This window comes from Ovis canadensis, chromosome 5 (genome assembly GCF_042477335.2).
Source record: "Ovis canadensis isolate MfBH-ARS-UI-01 breed Bighorn chromosome 5, ARS-UI_OviCan_v2, whole genome shotgun sequence".
Taxonomy (NCBI): Eukaryota; Metazoa; Chordata; class Mammalia; order Artiodactyla; family Bovidae; genus Ovis; species Ovis canadensis.
The window spans coordinates 51,592,492-51,609,085 of NC_091249.1; the positions used below are offsets into that span (position 1 = coordinate 51,592,492).

The following is a 16,594-nucleotide window of genomic DNA, read 5'->3' on the forward strand; positions in this document are numbered from 1 at the left end:
TCTTACCCAAATCACTTCCTCCAAGTAAGAGAGGTTCTAGAACACCCATAGGTTCAACATGTAAATTAGAGTTCATGACTGAATGTGATGCAGTTACTGAAAACAATATGTGTGCTGGGTGTAAAGACAGAGGAAAAGGCTCAGGACTTCCCTGGTGGCGCAGACAGTTAAGCGTCTGTCTACAATGCAGGAGACCTGGGTTCGATCCCTGGGTCGGGAAGATCCCCTGGAGAAGGAAATGGCAATCCACTCCAGGACTATTGCCTGGAAAATCCCATGGACAGAGGAGCCTGGTAGGCTACAGTCCATGGGGTCGCAAAGAGTCGGACACGACTGAGCGACTTCACTTCACTTCACTTTAGAATGTTAGATGAAAGGAAGCAAGATGCAGTCTTCTAGAGACAATCATTCCAAAATCAGCACAGGGAAAAAGACGAAAGGCAGTGTCTTAGACACCACAGTGAGGTTTCTGGGCAGCAGGACTGCTTTTATTTTCCTTTTGCTCTGAATGGAGACCCTTCTAGTAAGCACCTGGTGGCTGATTCCCTGCCTTAGTTCCTCAGAATCTTCCAGAACAAGCCATATGGCTTACCCTCCAAACCAGGGTACTTTGCAAAATGAAAGGGGACTGTGGGCCAACAATCATAACCCAGATGTGGCTGGGCAAACTGGGACTCATGATCACTCTACTCAAAACCAATCCCAGCCACGCCTCCATCCCCCTCACCCTCGTGGGTTCTCTGGCCTGAACTACCATGGCTGCAGTGTGGTGGTGCTGGGATCCAAAGGCAGGTTGGCCTGTTTCCTTGCTCTTGGTCACTTCAACAGTCTATTGTGAACTCTACGCAGTGGATGATCCCACAGCGCTCTGCAAATTAAGCACTAATATTAAAGAGGGAAGTGGACAAAAATGTCCCTCCTCCTTGAAGGAAAGCGCTGGGTCTGTGTCACCCTAAGATGTGTAAGATGTTGAGCAATCAGAGGGCTGTTGAGCCAAGAGCTGTTGACCTGGAACAGGGCTTAGAATCTGGAGAAGTTGGGGCCACTTCTTTGGCAGGGACACTTCAACCATCCTAGAAACAGTGAAAGAGGCATGAGAGCGTGAAGAGAGCAAACATGCTGAGCTCCTTTGTTCAAGGCACTAAGATGGGTCATTTAGCTCATTGGGTCCTACAGCTCCCAGACAAATCCATACTCCTTGCCATTTTCTAAATCCCTTAGAAGGGAATGACATGTCTCTATGTGATTATGGGCTCTCAACTCAGGCTTCCAGGTCCTATAAAAGGGAAAGAAACTTTCAAAGACTCCCTGCATTTCAGGGACCCCTCAACAGACCTCAGGTCATCATCAGCTTCTTGATCCAGAAACCCAGCTGTGATACACCTCCTCTCCCTCCCACCCCCCAAACACCAGCTGTTCTGCCCAAGCAGCTGTTCTGCTTGGGCAGACGATAAAGAATCTGCCTGCAATGCGGGAGACCTGAGCTAGATCCCTGGGTAGTGAAGATTCCCTGGAGGACGGAATGGCTACCCACTTAAGTATTCTTGCCTGGAGAATTCCATGGACTGTATATTCCATGGGGTCGCAAAGAACACAACTAAGGCCTAACTATTTCAGATTTCAATAAAAAGCATCCCAGGAGCACACATTCTCCTCTCGGTTCCTTTTCTTCCCACTTAGATTCAGACCTCATCCTTCATCACCTGGGCCATCTCATCACCCTCTTACCTGGTCTGTCTGCTTCCAGACTCACTCCCCTTGACTCATGCCATCCCTCCCACACCCAGAACCTCTCTCAAATGCAGGCCAGGCCCTGCCCCATTCAGGTAGGGGCTTCACGTTCTCTGGGGTCATATCTCAGATCTGGGGTCGTGGACCTCCCACGGTTGAGCACTACACAGCCGCTTTGAGGTTGTCTTCTGTTGTCTCCTCCATCACACACTCTCGCCCTTCAAACATCCCTAAGGATACCCAGAGGCAAAGCAAGTATACAGTGAGTTTAGGTTACCTCCTAGGGAGTACAGTCAGGCCAAGAATGAGGGAAAGAGGCCAGAGCCATGGCATCTCTGGGGACTCTGGGAATGAGGTGCCTGAGTGGCATCAGGGTCTCTGCCTAGGGACACGGGACCATCTGTGCCCTCCTTGCTGGTTCTGAGTCACAGCTCAGGCTGGGTATCTGTGTGGGAGAGGAAAGAGCCTATCCACAGACTCCCCCTGCAGAGCTGACGATTAGCAATTAACCAGGAGGAATCTCCAGGATGAAGTTAATTGGGGAAGAGGGGAGAGAAGCTAGGATTCTAGGGACTTTGCCCTTGACCCAAAGGTATAAAGCCAGGTTCTCCTCAGGCTCCTAGGGCTTTCCTGAGCTGCTGGGCAGGAGCTGAAACACAGAACACCAAGGTGAGTCCAGAGTCCCCACATCCCAATCCCATCCCTATCTTAGCAGAAAATGGGCCCATTGCCCCTGTCCTTACTGTGCTCCCATTTCCCATCCCCTCTAACATCTCAGTCCCAGCCCAGCCTGGCTCACTGCCTCAGAGTCTGCAGAATGGACTCATGCTCTTCCAAGGCTTGGAATTCAGCTCTGCATGGTCTCCAACCCCAACAGTCAGGACCCTTGGAATAAGGTTGGGGGTGGGGGGTGGGGGTGCTGAAGTAGATGGGGGTACTCCCACCCCAACAGCCACCAAGAACTCCTGGGGCAGTTCAAGGGGTCCTAAAGCAAATTGGAGACTTCCCAGACTTGGGGTCAGGGTGGGGACCCTCCTTAACTCAACCAGTCCTGGTTTGAGCCTCATACATGGCAGAAAGTCCCATCAGTGTTTGTTTATTGCTGGGGCGGGGCCGGGAAGGATACGGATGGATAGGGAAAGAAGTTCACTTGTGAGGGTGTACCTCTGGGACACCTCTGGTGGTACCTTCCCCTGTCATTAGAATGCTTGTTCCTGTTGCCACATTCCATCGATCTGAGGGATTATTTCATTGACATCTGTTTCTCTGCTAGACTTTGAGCTTCCTGGGGGCAGAAGCTGTATCTGTATTTAGCTAGCTGTACTCCAGCATCGAGCTCAGTGCCTGAGAAAGAGTAGATGCTCAATAAATACTTGCTGAATGAATGAATGAATCTCAAAATCTGTGCTGAGCACCTGTGTGCCTCTTTGGGTGTGTGTGGTGGTGGAGGGTGTGCTTCGCTGGGGGTGTGTTCGGGATCACACACCATGGGCGTTTGTGCAAGTGAGTATATGGGTGTGGATGTAGGGGGATGAGTGTGTGAGTGTGTGTCAGTTTCCAGGACACAGCAGTTGTCACTCAGTGTTGCTATGCCTCTGATGCGCAGGCCCACAGTGTGCACTTGAGATGATATCTTACGGAGAGAATCTGGGGGGCCGGGCTGTCTCCCCACTCCCAGTCCGTGGGGGGCACATGATGCATGGAGCGGCCTTTGCCTACGTGCCCAGCCCACAGGGTGAGTGCTACTCCCACCCCTGGACCCTGTTTGTCCTCTGTTGCATATGGTCCCACCCCGGAGGGAGGCCTCTAGCCCTCTGCCCAACCTCTCCAACCCTCCCTGGGACATGAGGCCTCAGGGAAATCCTGATCAGCCTCGTTCCCCAGTCTTGCACAGGATTCCAGGGACCTCGGCCTATGGCTTCCCGAGCGTGGGCCCCATGGCCCTCCCAGAGCATGGCTGCCCCTACGGGGAGGTTGTGGAGCACCATGACCCACTGCCTGCCAAGCTGGCCCTGGAGGATGAGCGGAAGCCAGGTGGGCCTGGGTTGGGGTGGCGGGGGTGTTGGCAGTCATTGGCAGAACTCTCTAGCCCCTGCACTCATGACGGACCATCTCCAGAACCTGGATTGATCCAGAAGCTGCGCCGGGCTGGTGTGACACTCCTCAAGGTGCCACTGATGCTTTCCTTCCTCTACCTCTTCGTCTGCTCCCTGGACGTGCTCAGCTCAGCCTTCCAGCTGGCTGGAGGTAGGGCAGAGGGGAGGGGGCCAGGGAAGGGGCCCGAAGCGTCTCGGCAATGCTGGCTTATGTTCCGCAGGGAAGGTGGCTGGCGACATCTTCAAGGACAACGCCATCCTGTCCAACCCGGTGGCGGGCCTGGTGGTGGGGATCCTGGTGACTGTGCTGGTACAGAGCTCAAGCACCTCCACGTCCATTGTGGTCAGCATGGTCTCCTCCGGCCGTGAGTTGGCCCCCCAGGGTCGCGGGCGGTGGTCGATGCTGGACCTGGGGCTCTGGGTGGGAAGAGCAGGAGATGGGGCAGAGGACAATGGGCAGTGCTGGCATCTCCCACTCTACTCTCCAAAGCGTGGCCTTGAGTTTCAGCCAGGAGGGGTGCCCAGGAGCCGGGAAGGGTGGCAAGTGGGGAGCACAGGCCCAGGAAGGCTCACCTCCATGTCGCCACACAGTCACTCGTTCCATCAGTTGGGAGAACAGAACCAGAGGAATCAGAGAAACAGAACCTGCAGGAGATACAGAGACATCTACGATTTATCGCAAGGAACTGACTGTCTGATTGCGAGGCAGGCTGGGCAGGCCAGAACTCAAGGCAAAAGCCGATACCGCAGGGCACAGGTGGAATTTCCTCCCCAGGGAAGCCTCAGTTTTGCTGTTGGGGCCTTTCATCTCACTGGATGAGGCCCACCCAGAATACTGAGATTAATTTCATTTCCTAAGGTCAACTGATTGTTGATGGAAATCACAGCAACATCTAGATCAGAGCTGCATTGAGTAACTGGGTACTAGCCAAGCTGACATGAAACTGACGTCACACTCGTGTACATATGTGCACACACAAGCACAGAGGCACAATTGCACATAGGACCCGTGCCCTAATAGACACGCACCCACACATAGTCACATATCCGCAGGGGCAGTACGCATATGTGAACGTCAGTTCACACACATGCACACAGCACATGGCCCTCGTGCCTGTGATGCCAAGGCTGAGCAGAGTCAGCAGCGTGGCAGGAATGCCTGCTGAGGCAGGGATGTGGGCAGCGGGTCTGACAGGAGGAACTGTCAGGGCAGGAGTTGGGTGGCCGCCCCTCCCAGCTCCTGCCTCCTTCTACCAGTGCTGGAGGTGAGCTCTGCCATCCCCATCATCATGGGCTCCAACATCGGCACCTCTGTCACCAACACTATCGTGGCCTTGATGCAGGCGGGAGACAGAACTGACTTCCGGCGGTGAGGGGGGAGTGGTGAGGGGCCTGTCCTTGTTGGGGGAGGGTGGTCCCTCATGCCAGGAGCCCCTAGTCTGAGCGTCCCCTGGCTCCAGCCTGCCCTGCAACCTGCCCTCCCTGCCCAGGGCCTTTGCGGGGGCCACCGTACACGACTGCTTTAACTGGCTGTCAGTTCTGGTGCTGCTGCCCCTAGAGGCTGCCACGGGGTACCTGCACCACATCACTCGACTTGTGGTGGCTTCCTTCAACATCCGTGGTGGCCGCGACGCCCCTGACCTGCTCAAGATCATCACGGAGCCCTTCACTAAGCTCATCATCCAGGTAGAGGCACAGCGGGTGTGGGGTAGGGGCCCGGGGGATTGTAGGACCTCACCCTCACACCCACTGCTCACACTGCCCACAGCTGGACAAGTCTGTGATTACCAGCCTTGCCTCGGGGGACGAGTCCCTGAGAAATCACAGCCTCATCCGGGTTTGGTGTTACCCAGACCCCACAGAGGTGAGTACTGGGTCCAGCCTTGGTGAGAAGACTCCCTCTTCAGACAGCTGACTGCTAGCATCATGGTCTGTTTAAAAGCTCCGTAGAGACCTTGGCCAGAGAAGGCAATGGCACCCCACTCCAGTACTATTGCCTGGAAAATCCCATGGACGGAGGAGCCTGGTAGGCTGCAGTCCATGGGGTCGCGAAGAGTCAAACACAACTGAGCAACTTCACTTTCACTTATCACTTTCATGCATTAGAGAAGGAAATGGCAACCCACTCCAGTGTTCTTGCCTGGAGAATCCCAGGGACAGGGGAGCCTGATGGGCTGCCATCTATGGGGTCGCACAGAGTTGGACACGACTGAAGCAACTTAGCAGCAGTAGAGACCTTGGCATCCTTTAGCTTGGGAGGACAAGTAGGGGGCACTTTTGCTGTGATACTGCACCTGTGGCAGATATTACTACACCTTCCCAGCCTCACACCGGCTTCAGACAGCCCTTGCTAATCAGAGTTAGCATGTCATTTGAATTAGCCTAAAGATCAGTTCTCAAAGTGTGGGCCAACGGCACACCTACCACCTGGGAACTCGCTAGAGAGGCAAAGTATCTGGCCCTTTCCTGCTACTGATGCTAAGTCACTTCAGTCGTGTCCGACTCCGACCCCATAGACGGCAGCCCACGAGGCTCCCCCATCCCTGGGATTCTCCAGGCAAGAACACTGGAGTGGGTTGCCATTTCCTTCTCCAGCCCTTTCCTAGACCCACTAAATTAGAAAAAAGAAATCTGGTGGAGTCCAGCAGTCTACATTTCAACAAGCCCACTAGTTGAAGAACCACTGATCTGGCTCAACCCTGCGGTTTCACAGGTAAAGAAATAGGCTCCAAGAGGCTAAGAAACCCTTTAGAGCTTGTTCTACTGCTTCAGGGCCCTGAGCATAGGTCTTGCAGTCTAGGGCTTCTCTTCCCATCGGGATCTAGGGAGTTGTTTAGTGACAGCTCTGTTGTGTTTGAGGGCCGAGGTAATGTGCAGAGGAGGTCAGGGAGAGAGTGCTAGAAGGATGTCTGGGAAAACCAGGACCAACAGGGAACCGGCCCAGGAGCAGGACAAGCAGGCCATGGAGACCTCACTGGAGACACACAGCCACTCGTACTGATACTGGGCTCCGTGTGCTGGAGACTGTAGCAGGCCTGTGTCTCCTTGTTCTGTGTGTTCTTCCTGCTGTTTCCTGGCTTGTCACGCCTGGGATGAGGCTCCGTTTGGATCAGTTGGACACTCATTGACTAGCCATCACACCAGGCTAACAAGGAAGCAGGCAATTACTGCACTTTCTCATTCAGCCATCAAAAAAGGAAAATGATTCATCAAAACCATAATCCATAGTATCTACTTCCCCTTGATTATGACATACAAGAAGTAACACCATCGAGAAAGAAAGACGAGGAAACAGCACAGCTCCTTCACTCCCTACTTGATGTTCCCGGACTTTATCCCAGCATGAACAGAGAACATTCTTTCAACCAGCCCTGCAAGCTTCCTTTGCATCTGAGTGGCACACAGCTCCAGCTCAGTGCTGAGTGTTCAAGGCAGTTCGATATCAAAAAGCCCATGCGGACAGCTTTTGCAGTGGCTTTATGACCCCACTAACACATCTCTCCTTCTCACAAGCACTCTGGGCACTCTCCAAGCTCTCTGAATCACTAAAATCCCCTCTGCTTCACTGCAAACACTGAAAGACCAGAGTCACACACTTTGATCAAAAAGCGAGCTGTGGAAAGGAGATCCTCGCTCACTGAAATCCCTGCCACCCACCTGCAGCCGCGTTCGGCCAGTCTCCCTTTGCAGGATGCAGACGGGGCCCTCACGCGATGGAACTCCCAGTGATGCTGGTGAGGCGGGCATGGTCCACCTAGAACCTGAGGTCCAGCGACCTAAGCGAGCTGCCCGGTTCCCTGTCTTCACACGTTCCTCCACGGCTCCCGCTACCACTCGCCCGTGCACTGGTTTCTCATCCCAGCCCTCCTGGGGAAACCTTTCCTCGGCAGCAGGGTCCAGATAGAATTTCCTTGGCCTGGAGAGTGGCGGGGGGTGGGAGGTAAGCTCCTGGTCCCGGCCCTCTCTCTGGGACAGTCCCCTCAAGAAAGTGGTTCACAATCATGAGCCATGGCAGCCCCTTCTACACATTTTTCCTTTGGCCACTGAGTCTCCCTGTGGCCCCTCCTGACCTGTTCTCACTGCCTCCAGCTTTCACCAAGCCAGGCCCAACCTCGCCTGAGCCAGCCTCCAGGGCACCTATGTGATCGGCAGTCTGGGATTTTCCAGATGGTGAAAGAAAAAGCCAGAGTTGGTATTCCAACAACTCTTGATGCTCAGGGGGTCCTGCCACTGTCCTGGGAATTACCTTCCTGTTTGGTCACCCTGTGGGTTGTCAACCCTACATGCATGGATGAAAGAAGTTTCTTCCAAAGACTTGCAACCTGGGAGGCAGGGATTATCACAACCCCATTTTAAAAAATGTATTTTCTTTTGGCTGCGGTGGGTCTTTGTTGCTGCACGTGGGCTCTCTCGAGTTGCGGTGAGTGGGGGCTACTCTCTAATTGTGGCCTGTGGGCTGCTCACTGTGGTGGCTTCTCCTGTTGCAGGGCATGGCCTCTAGGTGCACCGGGCTTCAGTAGTTGTAACTCGAGAGCTCAGTAGTTGTAGCTCAAGAGCTCAGTAGTTGTGATGCAGAAGCTTAGTTGCTTTGCAGCACATGGGATCTTAGTTCCAGGACCAGGGACCCAACCTGTGTCCCCTACCTTGGCAGGTAGATTCTTAACCACTGGACCAGGAAAGTCCCTCACAACCCCATTTTAAACAGGCTCAGACAGGTTTGTCCAAGGCTACGCAACTGAGGGGGGACCAAAGTCCTGGCGTAAACTACACCCCACACCCCTGAATCTCCATTTCAACTTCTCTTTCAGACGTATATCCTACCATATGTGTCCATTGCCCACTCTGCCTGTTGGGCATGAATGCCAGCAGGTGACCACAGCCACTTGGAGACCCTCCAGGGGTGATAGGTAGGGCTGTAGAAATGAATTCTCCTCTTTGCCACCAGATGGTGCCACTAGCACAGCACTCACGCTCTGCTTCCGGGAAAACAAAGACCCTGCTGCTGCTGCTGCTGCTGCTAAGTCACTTCAGTCGTGTCCGACTCTGTGCGACCCCATAGACAGCAGCCCACCACGCTCCTCCTTCCCTGGGATTCTCCAGGCAAGAACACTGGAGTGGGTTGCCATTTCCTTCTCCAAAGAAAGACCCTAGAACACCCCTTCTCCTGGAGGAGAGGCTACAGTACAGGCCAAACACTGCGGCTATTTCCCTGCCCGCCCCCCGCCAGGGTGGTGGGGGAGAATTCTTGGAGCTCACATCCCTCTGTGAACCTAATCTGGTGGCTCAGATGGCGAAAAGTCTGCCTGCAATGCGGGAGACCTGGGTTCAATCCCTGGCTTGGGAAGATCCTCTGGAGAAGGAAACAGCAACCCACTCCAGTATTCTTGCCTGGAGAATCCCATGGACAGAGGAGCCTGGCGGGCTACCATCCATGAGCTCACAAAGAGTCGGACATGACTGAGCAGCTAACACTTTCACATTTTCAGTTGCCAGAGGTCTCCTTAGTTCGGGTTGTCTCTTCAGGCACATGAATTCCACACTTTATTTTTCCAGATTTCTCACAACTAGCCCCTGGGGAGAAGTGGGCTGCATTATGGACTGCACGCTGCAGGCAAGGAAACCGAGGCTCAGAGAGGTTTCGTGTTTGGTCCAGTGTCACACAGCAGGGAGTGCTCAGCTGGTGTTTGAGCGCAGTTCTTTTCTTATCCTGCTTTAGAGAAAACAGGCTCAGTGAGGTGGCATGACCTGCGCAAGATAGTTAGGATAAAAAGCAGGACTGAACTCAGATCTGCCTGGTAGCAAACACCTGGCTCCCTCCCAGTTACCATCGCTTTTCCAGCCAGCTTTTGCAATCAAGCCCATCAGAGACCATTTTCTCTGATTTCTCAGCCTCTGGTTATGGCCGAGGCTTGGAGGTGACGCAGGGCTCTGGTATGGGTGCACAAATGAGTGTGCTGTCCCACTCAAGGGAGTACATGCCACTAAAATAAGCCCCGATTTAAAGTCATGTGCCATGAACAGTTCTTATCTCTAACAAGCGTGTGTTAGTCACTCAGTCTTGTCTGACTCTTTGCAAACCGCATGGGCTCTAGCCCACCAGGCTCTTCTGTTCATGGAATTCTCCAGACAAGAATACTGGATTGGGTTGCCAATTCCTTCTCTAAGGGATCTTTCTAACCCAGGGATCAAACCCTGATGTCCCATACTGCAGGCAGATTCTTTATCATCTGAGCCACCAGGGAAGACCATCTCTAACATACATCTTTTAAAATTACACAATTTAGAATAAAACACAAAGGAGCTGTAAATCCAAGTGCCATATCCCACTTGAGGCCCTCCCCCCTGCACCCAGGGAGGTCAGAGAGGGGTGAGCTGCTGACCCCCTAGGGAGAATGGGACCAGGGTCTATATCAGCTCCCACAGGTGGCAGAATGTGGTGACAGACGCTGTGGTTCTTGCATTTTGCTGGGGGCCCAAGGAGTTACCACCCCTTTCCAGGACCCAAGTCGTCCTTCGTGACATGGCTTTTCTGCAGCCAAGCCTGGCCCACTTTCTCCTTTCACTGACAGGACGCTGGGGGAAAGGTAAGGAGCCTCAGGTTGCATTTTTTAAAAAGAACTCCTTAGGGAATTCCCTGGCAGTCCAAGGGTTAGAACTCCACACTTGCACTGCTGAGGGCTTGGGTTCGCTTTCTGGTCAGGGAACTAAGATCCTACAAGCTGTGCCAAGAGAAAAAAAATTCCTAACTCAAGCAGGCTACAAAGGAGTGGTTCCCAGGTCAGACTGGCCTTCACAGAATTAAGTACATCTTGAAGCAGTTGCCAACATTTACAGATTGGGAGATTTTATCTAAATGTTCAGAGCTGTGGTTTCTCTTCTAAAAGCAGGCCCTTTGGCTGAGCTGGGCTGCATCTCTGGATGGTGACAGTGGCCTGGAGCTCAGCAGCTGCTGCCCCGTTAGGCCCAAGATGCTTCCCAACACCTCCACACACAGCCTGAGCCCCTCATCTAGGCTACCTGCCTGGCCCTGGGCCCTCTGAGTTAAGGGACCTTCCCAGGAACCCTCTCCTCTTCACTGACATTAGGTGGGGTAGGAAAGAAATATAGGGCCTGGGCCCTCTGCTCCATCCTCTCTGGATAAGGAATTGAAAACTCCAAAACTTGGGCTAGATGCCTGAGGGGATAGGATGGGGCAAGGGTAGCAGGGAAGAGGCGGGCACTGAGGCAGGGATTGACAATAAAAGATGGGAAAGGGAGAGTTTTCAGAAGAAGTGGGCCATGGCCAGCAGCATCTGGGGCCAAGGAGAGGTGGGAGAAGCATGGACAAGACACCATCTGATCAGGAGGCCCCTGCAGTCCCCAGTGAGAGCCAGATCAGTGAGTTGATGGAGTATACTGAGGGCGGACTTCAGCCAGATTCTCCTGTGGCAGGTGTTTTCACCCCCATTTCATCACTAGAGGAAACAGAGGGCAAGCAAAGCACCCAGGGGCATGCAGTCACAAGGACCACCTGTATCCTCTCCATCCCCCATCTCTCCCTAAACCCCATTTTAGCCCCAGTCCCAGAATGCATGTTCCTAAATTTGCTATGTCAATCTCAGCCATGAAATTAAGATGCTTGCTCCTTGGAAGAAAAGCTATGACCAACCTAGTCAGCATATTAAAAAGCAGAGACATTAGTTTGCTGACAAAGGTTCACCTAGTCAAAGTTATGGTTTGTCCAGTAGTCATGTATGGATGTGAGAGTTGGGCCATAAAGAAAGCTGAGCGCCGAAGAATTGATGCTTTTGAACTGAGATGTTGGAGAAGACTCTTGAGAGTCCCTTGGACTGCAAGGAGATCAAACTAGTCGATCCTAAAGGAAATCAGTCCTGAATATTCATCGGAAGGATTGATGCAGAAGCTGAAGCTCCAATATTTTGGCCATCTGATTTGAAGAACTGATTCATTAGAAAATACTCTGATGCTGGGAAAGATTGAAAGCAGGAGGAGAAGAGGATGACAGAGAATGAGAGGATTGGATGGCATCACCAACTTGATGGACATGAGTTTGAGCAAGCTCTGGGAGTCAGTGATGGACAGAGAAGCCTGGTGTGCTGCAGTCCATGGGGTTGCAAAGAGTCAGACACGACTGAGCAACTGAACTGAACTGACCTCTCCTCTTAATCTAGGTTCCTACTCCTATGCCCAGGGCAGAGGCCAACACCAGCCGGATGCTCAGAAATGCCACCCTGGAGAAATGTGAGTACCCGCAGTATGGGAGATGTCCAGCCCAGCAGGGAAGAGCCTGGCAGAGGCAAGGCCATCTTCCACCTGGCCACTGCTGCTTCCAGCCCAGAAGGACAGCTGTTGGCCAGCATAGCTCCTGGGCTGGGGTCAGGCTCTCATGTAGAGGTCGAAGGAACACGAGGCTGTGAGTTGAAGAGGGTGGCAAAGGTTGGGGGCTGGGAGCTGGATTGAGGGGGCAGCAGCTTGATACCACTCCCCCACCCCACAGGCAACCACATCTTTGTGGACACGGGGCTGCCTGACCTAGCTGTGGGGCTCATCCTGCTGGCTGGCTCCCTGGCACTCCTGTGCACCTGTCTCATCCTCCTTGTCAAGATGCTCAACTCTCTGCTCAAGGGCCAGGTGGCCAAGGTCATTCAGAAGGTTATCAACACTGGTGAGCCCCGAGCAGTGGGTGGGCAGGCCTCAGGACGGGCCTTCTGGATCTTGTTAATCCTTCCTCTGACTTACTGTGTGATCTGGGTAAAGCCCTACCATCTCTGAGCCTCAGTTTCCACATGTGAACAAAGAAGAGGTTGGACTGGGTGATATATGAGGTCCCTGAGATGCTGACAAGCTGGGAATCTGTGGCTGCTTCTGTTCTAGCAGGTGGCTCCAAAGGGATTCCCAGAGGCCATTGTTTGATTCAATTAACAAATGGTCATTAAGTCCCCTCTGTGTGCCAAGCACAGAGTGGTGTGAGGGATACAGAGGTGAGCCTCACAGAGATGGCTCTTGCCCTCAGGGGGCTCACACCACACATGGAAAGACAGAAAAAAAAAAAAAAAAAAAAGATCAAGGGGGGGATAAATTTAGATAAAAGAGAACAGTTACTGCCAAACAGAAAGCAAAAACAGCAAATAGAGTATGGAAGAGTTGCTTTTGATAGGTGGTCAGTGGCTTCTGTGCAGAGGTGACATTTGAGCAGGGACCTGCCTGTGAAGCAGTCAGACATGGCCAAAGAGCTTTTTGAGTGGAGGGAACAGTACATGCAAAGGCTCTGAGGCAGGACTTGGCTGGGCAGGCTTGTGGCACAGAAAGGTGGCCAGCCCTGTGGTGGTAGCTTGGTGAGTGAGGTGGACAGAGGCAGGGAGAGGTCAGCGAGGTAACAGGGCCCTGCAGGCTGCACTTAGAGCCCGGACTTTATCCAGGGCTATGGGGGCACTTGGGGGGTTGGGCAGTGACACCATCTGACTTTCATTTAAGCCTCATGTTGAGCTTTAGGGACCCCACCTGGCATGGGCAGAGGCCATACGACAAATGCTGGAATAAGGGGCATTTGTGGATCTTTGAGAGTTCAGAGGAAGGAGAAGCAAAGTCTGCATTGGGACTGGGGTCAGGGAGGGCTCTCCAGCGGCAGTGATATCCATGCTGAGTCCTGAGCATGAATATTTAGGAGTGAGGAAGCTATCCCAGGCAGAGGGAACAATGGAGCAAAAGTATGACGGAAGCAGGCTAAGAAGGGTCTTTAATCCAAGATCAAGGAGGACCAGGAGAAGCTGCCGCAGTTGAGGAGGAGACTGACAAGGTGCCACTTGGAAGCTGGCATCAGAGACCTCCTCCCCAAGAAACGTCCCCACCCCTCTCAATCCCCTCCCACTGATCCTACTCGACGGTTTCCTCGCAGACTTTCCCACCCCCTTCACCTGGGCCACAGGCTACTTTGCCATGGTGGTAGGGGCCAGCATGACCTTTGTCGTCCAGAGCAGTTCCGTGTTCACCTCAGCCATCACCCCGCTCATCGGTGAGTCCTCACACTGAGGCAGGGTTGGGTGGGGAGGGGCCGGCAGGGAAAGGACTGAAGGAGGGAGCTGGGGAGCCCATGTCCTCTCCTCTGCCCCCAGGCCTCGGTGTGATCAGCATTGAGCGTGCCTACCCGCTCACACTGGGCTCCAACATCGGTACCACCACCACAGCCATACTGGCTGCCCTGGCCAGCCCTCGGGAGAAGCTGTCCAGCGCTTTCCAGGTAAGCTTGGGAGAGGAGCCCTGCCAGAGGGAGGACAGGGCTAAGACTGGCACCTGAAGCCTGACCCAATGTAGACAGTGTGTACCAAACAGTTTTTGACTGCCTAGTAGGGGGCACCTGCTATGCCAGACTCTATGGAAAATCATATGGGCAAAGTATACCTGGTGCCACCGTCAAGACCTTAGAGTCTAGTAAGGGAGACATCACTGAGAACACAGTCAGACATGACTGAGCGAGTGTGCGCATGCACACATGCCAATCAATGAACAAGAGTCGGTGGGATTCACACTCTAGGGAAGGGGTGCTGTTAAGAGGGGGCCTGGCTTCATCTGGGGGATCAAGGACTGGGAGGCAGACAGCAAAGGGGTTGCTGCTCTAGGAGCAAAGGAGTAACTGATAAGCCAGGATGTTGCCCACTCAGGAGGCCAGGGCTTCTGAACCAGAAATCAGTATGAATCTTTCAGCTCCTGGATATGGATGGGATCTGCTGGGGAATTCCTGAGAAAGGGCTTAGTGGGAAGAAATGTGGAGAGTTTAGGGCCGTTTAGGGCAGTTATGTACCCACTGGTCCGGAAGTGTACCAGTGTTTCACTGGGGGCATGCTAGCCCTGAGTGCTGACTTTCCTGCTGCCCAGAGCTGGTGGTCCCGTCATCTAATCCTGACTCAGGAGCTAGGGCCATGCCTGCCTCCGCCCCTCTGCCTTCTCTCTCCCCTGCAGATTGCCCTCTGCCACTTCTTCTTCAACATCTCTGGCATCCTGCTGTGGTACCCCGTGCCCTGCACGCGCCTGCCTATCCGCATGGCCAAGGCGTTGGGCAAACGCACGGCCAAGTATCGCTGGTTCGCCGTCCTCTACCTCCTCCTGTGCTTCCTGCTGCTGCCCTCGATGGTGTTTGGGCTCTCCATGGCAGGCTGGCGGGCTATGGTAGGTGTGGGCGCACCCTTCGGGGCCCTGCTGGCCTTCGTGGTACTTGTCAGTGCACTGCAGCATCACAGCCCCGGGTGCCTGCCCAAGTGGCTGCAGACGTGGGACTTCCTGCCCCTATGGGTGCACTCCCTGAAGCCCCTAGACCGCCTCATCACCCGCGCCACCCTGTGCTGCGCCAGGCCTGAGCCACGCTCACCCCCACTGCCCACCAGGGTCTTCCTGGAGGAACTGCCCCCCGCCACACCCTCCCCCCGCCTTGCCATGCCCCATCACCACGATGCCACCCGTCTCTAGGCTCCAGCCCAGATGGCTGCCTGGAGCCAGAAGGAGCCTGTGTCTGAGATGCCCAGGGTGGAAGGGCAGAGGGGTGCGTCTGGGCATGTGCCGGTGCTTGTACAGGTCCTGGGAGGTCTCGGCTTGTGCGGCTGAGAGTGAGTGTATGTGCGCATGTGGGGGGGCCGCATGCCAACTGCAAGGTATCTGGGTATGATTGTGAGTCCTTTGCAGATGTATTTGGAAGCCTGCACTTGTGTCCCTGTGTACACACAACTCTGACTATGCTGGGTGGGAGTGAGGGTGAGTCTGTGTATGTGACCTACAGCTGTTTGCTAGGGCACAGATGTCGGTGCCTGATTTATTGCTTGAATTCTCACCCCCTCCCTGCCACCTTCCTTCCTCCATGGTACCATTCTCCTCATCCTCACCCAGGGTTTCTGCATCTCCGCTACAAGGCCCTTCCTAACACTGCCTGATTAAAAAGAAAAGAAAGAAATGAAACTCTCATTGTGCACTTGGAAATCTGCTTGTTCTCCATCTGGAGAGGAGGAACAGATCATGGTTTGGGGCTCAGCAGTACTGTCTCCCCTCCGAAAGAGACCCTGCTGTGCCCTGGGAAAGCCAGCCAACAAGCTCTCCCCAACAATCCTCCTGACCCTGCCTAATGAATCCAATCCACAATTCAAACTCCCTGGAGGCCCCTTGAGGGCTACCTTAAGGCAAGTGGAAGGAGGGCTCTGTGCACCTCTATCTCCCAACCCCAGCAGGCTGACCTCTGCTCTCTACCTGTCTCGCTCCCCTACTCTGAGATAAAATCAGTTCTCTAGAAACCAAGTGACAGGTGGGGGTGCCCATCAGGGCTACTGAAGGAAGGAGAGGGAGGGTAGAGACGGGCAAGAAATGCCATGCCCTGGGCCCCAGTGTGCAGCGGGCAGAGACCAGTCACTTTCTCTCCCATCTTTATACTCTGCCTTTGGGCAGTAAACCAGGCTTCATTTAAGCCCACCAAAGTTTTTCAATTCCTCCTCCCCCACAGGGCCCCCTGAACAGAGCTCTGCAGAAGGAGAGGTAAAGAGTGGGCAATGCCAAAGCTCCTCCCTCTAGTCCAGGGACATCTCTGGGGCCTTTGGACCCCAAAGGGGCAGGAAGACTGTAGGGCCCCACATCTAGTTGTGATGGTCTACAACACTTGCCTCCCCACCCCCACATCCACCCGCTTTGAAGTGTTGTCGAGGGATGCAAGGGCCTGGAAGCCAGAGAGCTGTTTTCCAAGCTACCAACCCCATCATGTTACCCATCCACAGCCCTTGCTAGTGCTTCCTGCT

At 53.9% G+C, this 16,594-nt stretch overlaps 1 protein-coding gene across 3 annotated transcripts; it reads left to right on the top strand.

Annotated features, from left to right (window-relative positions):
* Nucleotides 1-2,270: 2,270 nt before the first annotated feature.
* Nucleotides 2,271-15,765, top strand: SLC34A1 (solute carrier family 34 member 1). Of its 3 annotated transcripts, XM_069591783.1 has the most exons (14): nucleotides 2,271-2,400; nucleotides 3,338-3,466; nucleotides 3,616-3,765; nucleotides 3,850-3,978; nucleotides 4,049-4,192; nucleotides 5,085-5,196; nucleotides 5,318-5,513; nucleotides 5,596-5,691; nucleotides 11,999-12,068; nucleotides 12,325-12,492; nucleotides 13,723-13,839; nucleotides 13,940-14,064; nucleotides 14,784-14,990; nucleotides 15,702-15,765. In XM_069591783.1, exons 2-14 carry the CDS (start codon nucleotides 3,358-3,360, stop codon nucleotides 15,747-15,749), a joined length of 1,671 nt encoding a protein of 556 aa, XP_069447884.1. In that variant the 5' UTR covers nucleotides 2,271-2,400; nucleotides 3,338-3,357; the 3' UTR covers nucleotides 15,750-15,765. The 3 variants fall into 3 exon arrangements, with proteins under 3 accessions (XP_069447884.1, XP_069447883.1, XP_069447885.1); XM_069591782.1 differs by having other exon boundaries at nucleotides 2,284-2,400; nucleotides 14,784-15,765; XM_069591784.1 differs by lacking the exons at nucleotides 11,999-12,068; nucleotides 12,325-12,492; nucleotides 13,723-13,839; ... (1 more) ...; nucleotides 14,784-14,990; nucleotides 15,702-15,765 and adding exons at nucleotides 6,423-6,540; nucleotides 7,917-8,203 and having other exon boundaries at nucleotides 2,284-2,400.
* Nucleotides 15,766-16,594: the final 829 nt, after the last annotated feature.

Coding starts and splice junctions, on each gene's coding strand:
- SLC34A1 (XM_069591782.1), top strand. CDS start 3,358: ATGATATCTTACGGAGAGAATCTGGGGGGCCGGGCTGTCTCCCCACTC. Junction 3,766..3,849: donor GGAGGATGAGCGGAAGCCAG/GTGGGCCTGGGT, acceptor GACCATCTCCAG/AACCTGGATTGATCCAGAAG. Junction 5,514..5,595: donor TCACTAAGCTCATCATCCAG/GTAGAGGCACAG, acceptor CACTGCCCACAG/CTGGACAAGTCTGTGATTAC.